The 13,854-nt window shown below is 40.8% G+C and overlaps 1 protein-coding gene across 6 annotated transcripts in view; it reads right to left on the bottom strand.

Moving 5' to 3' along the window:
- ARMH3 (armadillo like helical domain containing 3) overlaps positions 1-13,854 on the bottom strand; it is a 119,461-nt gene that overhangs the window by 93,116 nt on the left and 12,491 nt on the right. For all 6 annotated transcript variants that reach the window (XM_084526629.1, XM_084526630.1, XM_084526628.1 and 3 more), the window contains 7 exons: positions 10,778-10,834; positions 9,669-9,712; positions 7,972-8,032; positions 7,370-7,416; positions 6,614-6,689; positions 3,853-3,946; positions 357-458 (listed from right to left, as the gene is read on the bottom strand). In XM_084526629.1, coding sequence (XP_084382755.1) covers positions 357-458; positions 3,853-3,946; positions 6,614-6,689; positions 7,370-7,416; positions 7,972-8,032; positions 9,669-9,712; positions 10,778-10,834 — 481 coding nt within the window. The remainder of the gene's footprint in view (positions 1-356; positions 459-3,852; positions 3,947-6,613; positions 6,690-7,369; positions 7,417-7,971; positions 8,033-9,668; positions 9,713-10,777; positions 10,835-13,854) is intronic.

Below are 13,854 nucleotides of genomic sequence, written 5' to 3'. Positions count from 1 at the left end.
AGACTAAACTTTCTTAAAAATACAGTTCTCTGTTACATGACTTTCCCTCTCTGACAGGGGGGTTTGGAATTAGATATGTTCATAGCTCCTGCACAGGGACAGATTTGGTTATTAGGTACTATTATTATTATTACTAAATTCTTCCTGTAGTTGACTTCTCTTCTGCCAGTATTAGGTCTCTCCTAGTATCAGGTAACTGTCATCTCACAATAAGAAATCATTTCATTCACTCTAAAGGTGGAACTTTCAGTCATCTGAAGGTATTCCCTTTAGCTTCTGTTTCTGGAGATGTGTTCCTATGTCCTCCTGATTTCAAGACTGCTGCATCGACAACTACATCAACAGAATTTACTTACCTTTTGTGTCCTGCATCACAATCGAGCTGTACTTCAAGAAGGTTATCAGCAAGTTGCTAGTCTGCACGTCAGCATCCAAAGGCAGCTCTGCAGAGCTTATAACTAGAACAAAGCAGATAAGACACATTCACCCTCCATAAATACAAAACACAACTATACAAAGAACCAGGTCACAGATTCACAAGTCTGGGATAGAATCAACTTATTTGTAGGGTCACCTGAGCTCCTCCTCCCTGCCAATCACCCAGCAAAGAACCTGTATTTGAATACTGGTGCTATTCCACCAGAGTACACTCCTCCTGCTCTAAGGGTAGGCTGGGGTACCCTGCAAAGTGAGACGCCTCTTTTTCCTTGCCTGGTGTTTTAGCACTCATCAACACTCCCAGCCTAGGGAGACTCAACAAATTCTCACCAACACGTATCTAATTCTTACAAGCAGTTCGACAGTGCAAAACATAAGGTCAAGAATAATGGTATTTATTTCCGTGGTAGGTTGATCAGCTGGAAAAGAACCAATGCAATACCATACTACACTATCAGGTTATTAAGACTATAATCTACCAACACAGAGCTTGATAAATTGAAGGGACAATGATGTGCCTTTAACACAAGGCACTAGATACAAGGGGATCTCTTCCGGTTTTACTTTCCTGTCCTGATATGACTGTAACACTTCTGTTCTGGCTGCCTAGGAGCTCCTGACAAACTCTCAGGATTTAAAACATAGGAGGCCATATGTGGCTTGATTTATGATTGCCTGAAGGCCTTCTCCCTTCTCAATCCATAAAGACAGCCTAAGAAAGGGCTCCCTTTGCACTGGAGAAAGATCTGCAGTTGACTGGAACACATATCTTGACAACTCTATATTCTCTTTTCACTCTATCGGCAGTAATTTTCAAGTCTTTCCTCACACAGATCTTGGGGGAAGAAAAGGGTGTTTATGACGAGACTGGAACTTGCAAGTAGTGAGGAATTGCATGCATCTGAGTTTCGGATAGCTAGGTTTGGGGCTCTAAGGAGAAGCAATTTGATCCTGTACGTAACTGTGCTTTGGCTGAGACAAACGTTTGTTTTAATGATGCCTTTTACAATTCAAGCTTTCAATCTCATAACCCTGTAATGTGGTAAATAAGGTTTATTATTCCTGGAACTGGGGCACGCACAGGCACAGAAAGGTACGGGAGACGCACCAACAACAAAACGCTGGATTCTTAAAACAGAGCACTGAGAGGCCCAGAGCTCAGCGGCTCTCACAGAGCTCCGGATTATACAATCCCCTTGAATACAAAATTGCAGCCCTTGGAAACAACGGGCCACGTAGATCAATGTAACCTCGCTGTTCGAATCACATCAAAGAAATGATAATGGGGCTTTTAGCTTCTGGAGGCTGCACATCCCTAAGTGCGAGCTGCTTTAGTTTCTTCAATCTTGAAACTCTGGAGCTCCCAACGTGTTGTTCACATGCCCAGTCTGTTGGCAAAAAGTCTAAGCAATGAGACTGGAAGCTTTTTCACCCCCAATATTATGAATAGCTCAAAGATTTAGCTAAGAGACTGAGAAAATGTATTTATATCCCCAGTGGGTCCTTCTGAAGCTGTTACAATGAACGCAGTGAATGAATATTTAACAACAGTAAGCAAACTGACATTTAGATAACTATGGTGACAGGCACAGTCAATTTACATATTATGGATCAACAGTTTCTAGCAAAAGTCTCATTTAAGAAAAAAAAAAAAATCACTCTGAAGAAGACATCACTGCTTACCCTGATTCATCCTATAGATGTTTGGGTGTGGTGGTTTTTTAAAACAGATATTTTGAAACCTTAAAGGTCTTAGTTCACAATTTAGATTTACAGAAAAAAATAAATAAACCAGATATGAACCCATTTTTAATCCCAGTCAGCATTAAAACGTGCCTGAAAAAAATCAGAGGAATTTCTACATGTTGCTGAAACTTGAAAATAGCTTAACTACACTTTTTTTTTTTTTTTTTTTTTTTTTTTTTTTTTTTAAGTGCATGAAAAAGCAGAAAGCAATCTTTTCAAAGCTGAAATGCCTCTTCCTAACTCTCAGCCACAGGCAAATTTTACAGCTGACTTGCAAGACGTCAGAAAATGAGGAAAATTCTGACATACCTTTAAAATAAGAGTAAAATTAAAGAAGTACCACTCAAAACTAAGCCGAGTTCCTCAAAACATTAAAAAACAAAATTAAAAAAAAAAAAAAGAGCAAGGATCAGCGAGGTGACAGGAAGTAAAAAATAAAGAACGCTTCCCAGTGTAATTGCTGCACACTAAGATCAGCTCCCATCTTTAAACTTAGCAATCTTACAAGCAGCAAGAAGCCTCAAGCTTCATAAGATCACTGCCTCTGCGGAAAGCAGGATGCAGTTTTTGTTTTGCTTTTGTTTTTCAGTAAATTAAAAAAAAAAAAAAAAAAGGAGAGAATGTGAGCAGGCAGTAGATGTAGGTAAGCATAAATTCTGTCAGTTGTGTAATACAGCGTGTGGGTGGATACATTTGCAACGAACATGTTGAACAGAAGCCCACAAAATGCCCGTCCCTCTACATTTTGTGTTATATGCACATGGAGACTTGAGACATAGGGGGCTTTTTAACTGAAGCTTTTGATATCCATGGTAACCAGACAGAATTCATCCACAGGGAGGATCATCCTTAACTAGGATATCAAATGACCTGAATAGCTGATATAACTAAAGTAACCCAGACTGCTTTTCGTTTCATTTCAACACTTCCAAATTGTGCTCTATTCAAAGTGCCTCTATTCTTACACTGAATGCTTTCCTCAGATCTAGATGATGCCGTCAAAGTAGGTGGCAACAGCCATTTCATCTCCTCTCTTAAACCGGACTACACCCATCCATAACTTAAACAAAAAGGGTTTTATTTTAAACAATTTTAAAGTGTAACTATTTGGGCATATAACACCTCATTTAGAAGAATAATCTCAGTGCAAGAAGTCATTTACAAAGTGTATCAGAGAAAAGACAACCAGAGGGAGGAATACTTCAACTCCCAGGCTGCATTCAAATCCCAGTTAATTCAAGGCTGGGGACAAGCACGTGAATAACAAGTGGGAATCCAGCATGATTTTCTGTAAATCTGTTCCAATGACAAGTAATCTCAGGCAGAAAACCTGACACTGGAAACACTCAGACGTAAAAGCCTGTGTAGAATAGCTAACATGCTGGGTGCACCTTCATGCAGATACTGGGACAACAGTGTTCTCAGAAAGAGTATCAGAAAAATTTCATTAAGAAACATAAGAGGCAAAAGAGAAACTACACAAAACGCCTATTGAATTGAAGCCAAATACTATTTCTTGCTCATGTTTAGTACAGCAGCTCCCCAGGAAGAGAACACCAGGTTACATCTGCTCCAGACAGACCTCATTAGTTGCCATCACAAGGAAGTGCTTTGCTAGTTATTTTACTTTTTAATAGTTTTTCCCCAGAGGAACATTACATTTCTTACCATCTGAAGAAGGTGGGGTGGTTCCAAGTGGAGTGACAGGCGTTGTTGGAATTGGGCTGGTTGGTGTTGTCATAAGACCCATTTCAGGATGGCTCTAATCGAAAACACATGCCCAAACACACAGAGGTTAATAGCTTCCCTGCGCAGCAGTCATACAGACCACTACTTGTGCTGTTCTGCGCTCACACGTCAGACGTGACTTCAATGAAATCACAAGAAACTTCAACCTCTCCTCCAAAGATGAAAGCTATGTTTCACAGCCTTGGCCATCTACAATTAAACCATACATCAACTTCTTTACTCAGCAAAACATACAAAAAGCAGTGGCTGTCTCCAACAGACAAGTAACATGCCCTTCCCCAGAACAGAATCGCAAAACACATGCAGAAGCCTACACTGTTTATAGTTTCTGATCCCCCCTCAAAACAGCCCAAAGGTGTGCATTTGAAGTCTTTCTCTGCAATCCTTTAATTTCTCTTTCTAAAAGCAAATCCTCCTACCCCTCTCACCCTCCACCTGCTCGTATTCAAAGACGATAGCACTTTATTACCTCTCTACCACTGTAAAGCCCAGGCAACGGTGGAAAAGAGTGCAAAACATAAGTAACACTATCGTTATCGATCCCCTCTGATTCTATCAGCCGGTTTCTCTGCACATTTCATCTTTGCTAACAGTTGCCTGCCTAATTACCACTTTGATTTTACTCTTTGTAAGCTCCCAGATCTATCCAAACTGGTGATACAGTAGGCAATCTGCCATGCTATTTTAAATCTGGCTGCCAAGCAGAGTGTCCATTTCACAGAGCATGTTTTACATAAACGCATCATCTGCCTTACTATATCATCACAGTTTCAAAAAAAGAAAGGGATATAGAGCTGCTGATTTGATGTCGGTTCCGCAGGATTCTTCACAAGTGAATAGGCTCAGCATTGTCTTTGAATATCTCATTTTATCAGCAACGATAAATGCAAGTATTTTATGGGAAGCACGGACACATACTACAATTCAAAGACAATTTTAAATCATCGCATGCACTAAATTAAAATGCAATTTTCCATTGAGAATTTTACATAAAGTAGGTTTGCTTTCATCGATTTAGCCGTGGTGTTTACCTTCCTTTTCCCCAAACATTAACTCTCAGTTGAGAGATAACAGTGCCACCTAGCAGCAAAAACTGAGGAGCAACAAGCTAGGAAGTAAATACACAAAGAGTTCACACTTCAGGCATCAGAACTGTATCCCTGCTCTTCCTATGTGCTCTTGTAGAAGCAGGTAGTCATTCAAGCAGTCTGCAGTCCAGCAATGGATACAAACTTGGACAAGAGCTTTCATCAGCTTTTATGAAGTTTTTCAAAGGACAGCATGCCCTGCCTTGACCTCTCTTAAATGAAGGACTACAAACAATTCACTCAAGAACAACATTAGACCTCAATTTCAATCAAGCTCAACGAACAGTGACTGCTTCAGCTACCACTTTCACAGATAACTAGCTTATCCTTTCATTATTAATTTAAGAGTTTTTACTCTGGCTGCTCTTTTCCTACATCATTTTTTTCCCTGCCAAAGACCTCTTCTCCCTCAGGGATATCTTGGCCATACAAAGGCCTGAACTGGAATTACACAGAACTGAAAGCAGAAGACTCTCAGAAGCATAAGGAATGAACAACCTGGGAAAAGAGAGCCAGGGAACTCGAGCAAATTAACCACCCACGGAACAGAAGCTTTCTTTGGAGGCAGCAGATCTGCCTATCAGGCTTCCTCCATCAACACCACTGTCAGGGGTTCCCCAAAGGTCTCTACTCCCTCTGTCACGCAAAATGTCTAGCCTGTGATGTATAGCTGCACTCTCTGAGGAGCTGAAGTAACTGGGGAAAGGCGTTAACTGTTTTGCTGTCATCATTTTTGTAAGTACTGCTAGTAATCTGTGAGAAAAAAAAAAACAAAATGAACAGCCTAAACTGGAAGGTCTTCCTAAATTCATCAAGCCATCCCTACAGCCATCCACAGCACGATCATCAGGTCAGACAGACTCGTTATTTCTTCCCCAGCAGTGACAGCCTTTGCAAGTTTGCACACTGTTTAAAAAAGTGTCCAGAGGTTTGTGATCAAAGGTACAGAGCAGCCCACTGCTTCTCAGAAGGCTGCCATAGCTCTGCTTCTTCACCATAAACAGAGCAAGGAGGAATGCTCTGTTCTGAAGTAGTCTCCCAAGCAAAAGGGATCAAACTCTCCAAGCAAAGATTTAACACAAAATAATATTTAAAACAACAGTCTCACGCATGGATTGGTCCCTAAGCGAAGGATACCTAAACAGCATGCAGGATGTCCATATCCAGACAGAACAATTCATCCAGCTTGGAGCCCATAAAATGATCTAATGTATCATTGGCATGAACTGCTCTAATAGCTGCAGCAATCTCACCCCTACCAGTCATCACACTGCATCTTGCCTGAAGGCAGTATCAATAGGACACAGAAGGAACTCCATGCAGCTCTTCCCATTCAGTGGGAAAAATGGCTCATCCTAGCATGAGCTGTGCCATCAAAAAATTAATTATTTTCTGGCAAGGCAGGAAGCATTGCCTGAAAGTAAAATAAACCTTGGGCTGCTTTTGATCTTTCGTGCCCATCTACACCTATGACAAGTACCTAGGAGAAAACAAAAAGAAAACTCATCTTTCCACCAATGTGATTCCTGGCTCTTTTAATTTCAAAAGACATCTACCATGAAGGAAAGGGCAAACATCATGCTGAAACTCACTTGTGCTAGAACTGTGATGAAATTCCGGTTTAAGTGAACGGCTTCATAGAGGGCCAGCAGTATTGCTTCATTCGTTCTGTGGAAGGGATACAGACAAAAGCAGAGTTAATTAAGGGCTAACACCAAATGAAAATCCTGAGATCAAAGCTGTTCAGGAGCACAGCCCATCTGAAATAACATTTTTTTTTCAACCATGTAAAAATCTGTCTCTTTTTTTTCATTATTAATAATACTGAGCAGTCCATAAAAACACCTCTTTTTAGATCTCAGCTATAATCTTTGTTTCCCTCATGCTGAATCTCTCCCTTATTACTCAGTGTCAAGCAATGTTTTCTCTTTAAAGCCCTTTCTTTTTAGGCAGAGTTTTAGGCAGCTACCACAAACCCTTGCATTTATCACTTGCCCCTTGATTTAGGGAACACATTCTTGGAGACAAGAGTACATGAACCATTACTTCCCATCTGCCACTTCCAACATGACTTTCATACATTAAAAACACCTCATACAAATCACAGGTTTGTTTTGTTTGTTTATACACTTCAGTACAAGCAATTCAGCTGTGGCTCCTCCTGCCACACCTTTCTCTCACTTAAGTAACCAAGAAACCCATTGATTACAGGAGTGGTACCATTTCAGTTACAAGAGAACTGACACCTCTTTCATTTGCTACATTAAAACAGCTCCATGATGGAGAAAATCACATTGACCGGAGTGGTGAATTGCCACTCATTGTGCAACTAACATCTGTTCACTTACTGGACTGATATCTTCTCATCAGCATCTGCTATGAACATACTGCCCACCTATGGAAAGAAAGAGTATTACAAAGGAGGACTTTTTGAAAGTTATTAGACAAGAGAGAAGACCTGGATGCAACTTTCTTTCTAATACCAGTAAAATACAAATGGGAAAATTCCACAAAGGACAGAACAGGATGACCATCTACAAACACATTTTATTTTGTTCTGTTGTAACCTACCAATGCTTATTTTGTCAAATGCCAGAAGGAAAAGAAAACTCTTTCTTAAATCCCAACCTGGATTAACCTGTGATTCTGTGAAAGGACAGTAGAGATCATTTCCCATCTGCTTGTCCCAAAGCAGTGGCAGTTTTACCCATATCACTCCTGACAGCAATTAACACTGAACTATCCTTATTTTTGAAAGTGCTTTCCCAGCCACACAATAATATGGTCCTCAGAATAAAGCTATTTTAGTTGTGTTTGGTTTGGATCAGATCAATGCATCCCCTCCTCCAGAACCAAATTCTAACTCAGTTTTTGGAAACTTTCACCCTCCTCCTGACCTTCTTTTAAGGCTCCTCTTTTAAGAATAGAAAAGCACTGCTTCCTTGCTTACCATATTAGTTAGGGCTGAGAAGAAACCACTCTGGTGCTCCTCTTCCTTATCTTTGTATTGCCTGAACAAAAAGGAGTAAGAAAGAAACTTAATGCTTAGAAATGGAGGTAGGGTTATCTTCTCTAAATCCTGAGACAGCTTTATCTGATTTGGATACAGGCTGGACAAAGTTCCAACATTCACAATTCCTTTTCAAGAACCCACAAAAAGGGATACAAGGGTGTTAAAATATTCATCAGTTGCTTAAAGTGGCAGTGCTGAAAGGTGCAACTGAACGACATCTGTGTTGTTATACAGAATACATTCAGTCCAGGCTAACACTAAGGAGAAGGGATAAGTGACTTTGGAAATTTTGTCCTGCACTGGCGACACAGTATACTATGAACCATATCAACACAGCCAGTAACTACAGTCCAGTTTCGTTTCAATCATCATCAGCTACAGACTAAACCACAGCTCATCACCCTACAGCCAGCAGAAACCATGAAGACCATTAGGCTGGTTCATGGCCCAGTCCTGCCTGATCGCATGTTCCTCTCCCCAAAGAGGGCACGTTAATCTGACCTAATGAACTGCTCTGCTGACAGCTGTCCATTCCTGCCTGGCTTCCTTCACAGCAAACTAGAAAGCACAAGGATGTTCTGGAGCAGTCTCAGTAAACATGACAACATAAGCAAGCATCGGACCTATCGTGTACGTAGAGCTGGTCCAGCAGCCATGGGCCATGACTTGAGGCCCTTGACTGGGGACTAGAATAGGAGCAAGTCAACAAATAGATTGGTTAACTCAGATTTAAGCTAATTTGTTTCATTTTACATTGAAATGAGCTAGCAGAGATGATATGGCCATGTACTGTCTTTTGTACAGCAATCTAATTACATATAACGCAACAAGCAAAGAAAACAATTCTAAATTTTTGGGGAAGGGGAAAAGATAGAGATAAGCAGAACAGGCTATAGTCTAAGACAACTTTTGCCAGAATGAACAAGGTGGGTGACTTTTTTTTTGTATGTTTGCTTGTTTTTTTTCTCCTGTTTTACTCTAGTATGTTAAATGCATTTACACGGTTTGCTGACTTGCATCATCTTGCAAGTGTATCTCTAACAACAGACCTTCAGAAGGAATTAAAACATTTTTCTGAATACTTTGAGAATCCTTTTGTCATCCTCCCACCCCCAAAAAACCTTCTTGGGTTACCATTTTTTTCTGAAGAACTTCCTTCTTAGGAAAACTTACATATTTTGTATTGTTATTTATTGAACAGAGGTTGGGAACATTTTATCTCTACTGCTGGCTTGCTGGCTCTTTAGAAACGTTACTGCTGTCCATCCTTTGCAAGATAGATTCCCTGATCACCTATGATCTGGCATTTGTATTGCTCCAGACACATTTGTTTGTAGATCAGGGTTTCAGTTAAATTGGAGAAGTACTCAGCAAATCATTTATCTTCTAACCTGGGACCATAACATTTTACACAATACAGAGGTAATGTTGTGACAATAAAAACACCTGGTACACATGCATTTACACTTGCAGTGACAACATCAACTGAACAGAAGTACTTCAAAGCATGACTATTCCCTGCCTTTCCAGATGCATCAGAGCTGTTAAGTGATAACTACTTTAACTTAAAAAAAGTTTGTGGAAATGGACTGCAACTACCATGCACTTAAAAACAAGAGACATGTAGGTTTTACCTGTTATACTCTGATAAAGCCTGGGCAATTACAAGTCCCATTCCCTGCAAAAAGTGTTTAAAAAAAAAAAAAAAAGTTTATATTACAAGTCTCGATGCAGGAAAACAAACACCGAACACAGACAGCAGTGCTGCACCCCCCCAGTATTCCCTAGCATGCTACAAAGAATTTCCCCTGCAGCAGTTTGAGTTAATAAGACACACTGAGATAACTAACTAAATACATAAATAAAATCTAAAAAACAAGACACCAAAATTTAAAGTTGAGTATCTAGTTAGGTAAATTCAGAGAAGAAAGTTTACTCTCTTTGGGCCTCCGGATATAGCTTACTCAGTCAAGAAGACTCAATAAAGCTGCAAGAACTTCAGAAGGAAGCTTGTGTCAGAGGAAGTGTATCCAAAGGTTCGAAACAAAGCCCATAAACACTAATGACATTGTCACTTCTCACAAACAGCCTCCTCTATTACACAGCTACTGGTCATCCTTCTCTGTCAAGCTAATTTAATTTAATTCAAAATAGCTGTTCTTACCCTTTAGTTAGCGTGCAGTTTGCTTTTACTTCAAATCTAAAGGAAAGCTTTCAAGCCCACACCTCCCAGAGCTCATAGTGCACTGACACTTTTTATCTAGGTTTGAACACAAAAACATACAAAGTAGCTACAACGTAAAGTACGTTGCAGGACTCTTGATTTGGGTACAAGCTTCTAGTGAGCTGCAGTAATTGACGTGTGGACTTGTTAAAAAAAAATAATCAGATAACGCAGCAGTGGAGAGATGTCCTTTGGCATGAGGTATCTCGTGCCGCTTTGGCAAGTGACAGCAAGTAACACAGATAGCTGACAAAAGCCTAATAGACCAACCTTAGCACGTTCCTTGCTACCTAGCCTTTTAACAATCTCCACCGTTTAACTGAAGATCAAACTGTCCAAATCAGGAGCTACTAAATCTATCACAAGAGTGCAGTTAGGGCAGAAACCCACCAAACTTGTGCTCTTTATAGCAGTACTGCTCCCAGACCCTCTTTGCACCAGACACCACGACTGCATTTCTTAACACCATGTGTGGAAGAGCGTTCCCAGCAGCGCTGGGTAATCAAGTCAGATACTCACGTTGAGCGTGGCCTCGTCATCTACGATAGAGAGCTTCACAATGTAAGGATTCACTGACTGCTCAGCAGCAGGGGAGAAGGAAGAAAGAAAAATGGTTTTAAGTTTAGTCTTTATGAGGAAAATAAACAAACAAACAAAATATTTATCGTCCAAAGTTTACCCAGCCACCTGGAAAGATTTTCTCTCCTGTCCCACAAAGCAGAATGCACACAAAGCGACAGTAGTCACATCACGTGAAGGCTGTTATGCTCAGGACAACTCTTTACTTGCTCAGCCAGGCAAATTGCTGATTTTATTCAGATGGAGATGGGGAAGCGATGGAGTTCCTGTTCCTTTGCTAGCTGGACTGTCAGTCTTGGAAGTGGAACAGCTGTCCTGACAGCATGTTATCAGTGACACACACACTGTTATGCAGCAAGCACAAGCAGTGAAGCTGGGACTCGACATAAGTGTTCTGATATCTCTCTTCTGCAACACCTCACAAAGATTGCTTAAAGGAAGGAGGGCTCAGGAAGGCATGACAATATTACAGGCTCATCTGCTACAGGGTTAGAGCTCAACTCTTAACAGTTACCACCACTGAGAGCCAGAAGTCTCTCGCGAATACAAATTCTTTGAACTAACCTGAACAAAGCACACAGGCACCATCTATAAAGATAAGTCCTAACAATTTAGGAAGCATTTTCGATTAGCAATGTATATTTGTTTTTAATTTGTTTACAAGTGTCAGTGCAAAACAAGGTTGGTTTGGACAGAGAAGAAAAAGTTCCACCTGTGCAGTAAGCCCTAAGTGGATGGGAAGAATAACGCAAAAACAAAAACAAAAAAAAAAAAACTATCAGATAATGCCTAGCAAGTTACACAGTTACCTGTTTTGCCCAAGGTTTAACAGCAGGTTAAAAATCAGGCTGATCAGAAAACACTCTTGCTATTGTTGTGTTGTTTGGGAGAACTGATTTTCTCTTTGGTCCAAGGAAAAAACTGATCAGAACATACCAAAGCTCAACTAGTCGGTCAGCCTGCCTCCAGCAGCACTATCTGCTGTCACAGAAAATGACACAGAGCCCATCTGTGCGTGAAGCATGCAAAGAGATTTCCCTGAGGCTGGAAGGGAGGTTCCTATTGAGAAACGTACATGCTCCTTTCTGTGCAACCGTTCTCCCCTTCAGAAATTTAGTCTGTCAACAAAGAAGCAAGCTTTAAATGTATCTATATTTAACTACAATTTTTTGAAAGAATGAAGTTAAAGCTTAGTTTGTTTAATTTCAGTCATTCTCTTGCTCTCATTATACCACGATGAGAAACTCAGGCCATGTCTCCATACCACAGCTCACCCACAGAAGGCTGCTCAACCTGTGATTTGTGACCAATAAAAGTTACGAGGCTTTTGCATGCAATGGGCAGTGGGGCTATGCTGAATTAGGGGCAACAGAGTTATCCAAATTCCCAGCTAAGCAAGCTGGTCCGTATCAAGAGGCTGCCCTGAGACCTAAACATACATTCCATCCCATCACAGAAAGGATAGGGAACAGGTTCCTTGTCATCTCCAGCTTATGAACAACTCTTCAGGCTCCCGTTGCCCTTAACTCTCCAAGATGTATGCTACATGTCTCCTGCCTCTCGGCAGCAAGAACATAAAAGTGATTGGCAAATAGAGTCAAGAAGTCAGCCTTGCTTGCTGTGGATTTCTGCCTTCTTCCTTTTCAGCTGGAACTCCCAAAACTGCAGAAGGCTCCTTCATGTTTTCTGTCTGAAAATTTCCATTCCTTTGATACACTCCATGCCTCCTCTGGGCTTCCCTAACTCCTTCAGCAGCAAGCAGATGACTAACAGATGCAATCTACACACAGCATTGCTCTGTACAGGTCAAGGCAGTTTTTAGTGCCTTTCCATTGCAAGTCTGTACCAGCATAATGAGAATATTTCCTGGGCTGCCCAGAGGGAGCACAACTTGCTCCTGCTACTCCTTCAGAGCCAACAGTTGTGAACAGTTGCTTCCTGTGAGCATTAGTCTGCACATCTGTGATGAACTTCAGTAGCCTACAAGTTGTGCAGGCACCACTCAGGCCTCCCCATATTCCTTGCCTGCTTCCCTCTTCCAATCCTGTTATCTCGGTCTCCTTAGTTTTCATCTCCCTGGGAATTACAGCAAAATTTTTGGAAGTCTAAATTACACCTGCCACTCCACGATATGCACAAACACGCAATAGCCTTGAAGCGTGGCTAGTAAGCACTTTGAAAACTCAAGACTGCATCAATTAAGTGGTGACACAAACTTAGAAATAACTTCTGCCACCAACTCCCTCCAGAAAGAGCAAAAAGGTGATTCTCAGCTCTTTGAAGAACACACACTATAGCATTAAGGTCTTCTTTTCAGAAGTTCAACTTCAACTGGGAATATTCAACTGGGAATACTCAAGTTGTCCTCTATGAACATTGTTACGTATCAGCAACCGCAAAGAAATGAAAGTGGAAGCTGGGAAGAGACCATTACCAAGTAATTTCTAAAAGACAAGCCAATTAACACCAGATCAGAAATGTAATCCCCAGGTGAGACATATTATGTGAAGTTGAGAGGTGTATGTAGAAGCACACAGATCTGATAGAGGGAGTGAGACCTTCCCCATGCCCCTAAGTGGAACAAAGCTCTGGAAACAAACCTATGGAAAACAAATCTTTGGTAAGAAAAAGAAAGCAGAAAAAAAAAAAAAAAAAACATATATAATCCCTAGTTAGATGCTTAACTTCACATCTGTAACAAATGAAGACCAGAGTCCACTTGATTATCCCTCACAAGACTTTTCCCCTGAACGCTCATTAGGGATGATTCAGCAGCTTTGCTGCCAGCCCTGATGAGGCCATCTTCTCTGCAGACAGGCCATCTTGCAGGGAATTAGAGCTTGAATAATGACTCTTTTTGTTAAAGAGATTCGTGGAAAATAATTTGACTTCTGAGAGAACTAAAAAAAAAATAATAATAATCCAACTCTTCAGTGTTTTTAAGTCTCTTCAGCACCTGCGGCTGACTATATCAAGGCACAAAAGTGTGTGTAATTGAATGTGAAGAGCCATTGGAT

The sequence above is a fragment of the Aythya ferina genome (assembly GCF_964211825.1).
Source record: "Aythya ferina genome assembly, chromosome: 7".
Lineage (NCBI taxonomy): Eukaryota > Metazoa > Chordata > Aves > Anseriformes > Anatidae > Aythya > Aythya ferina.
Note: the sequence above shows the minus strand (reverse complement) of the source record. Positions and strands in the feature narration are given on the sequence as shown.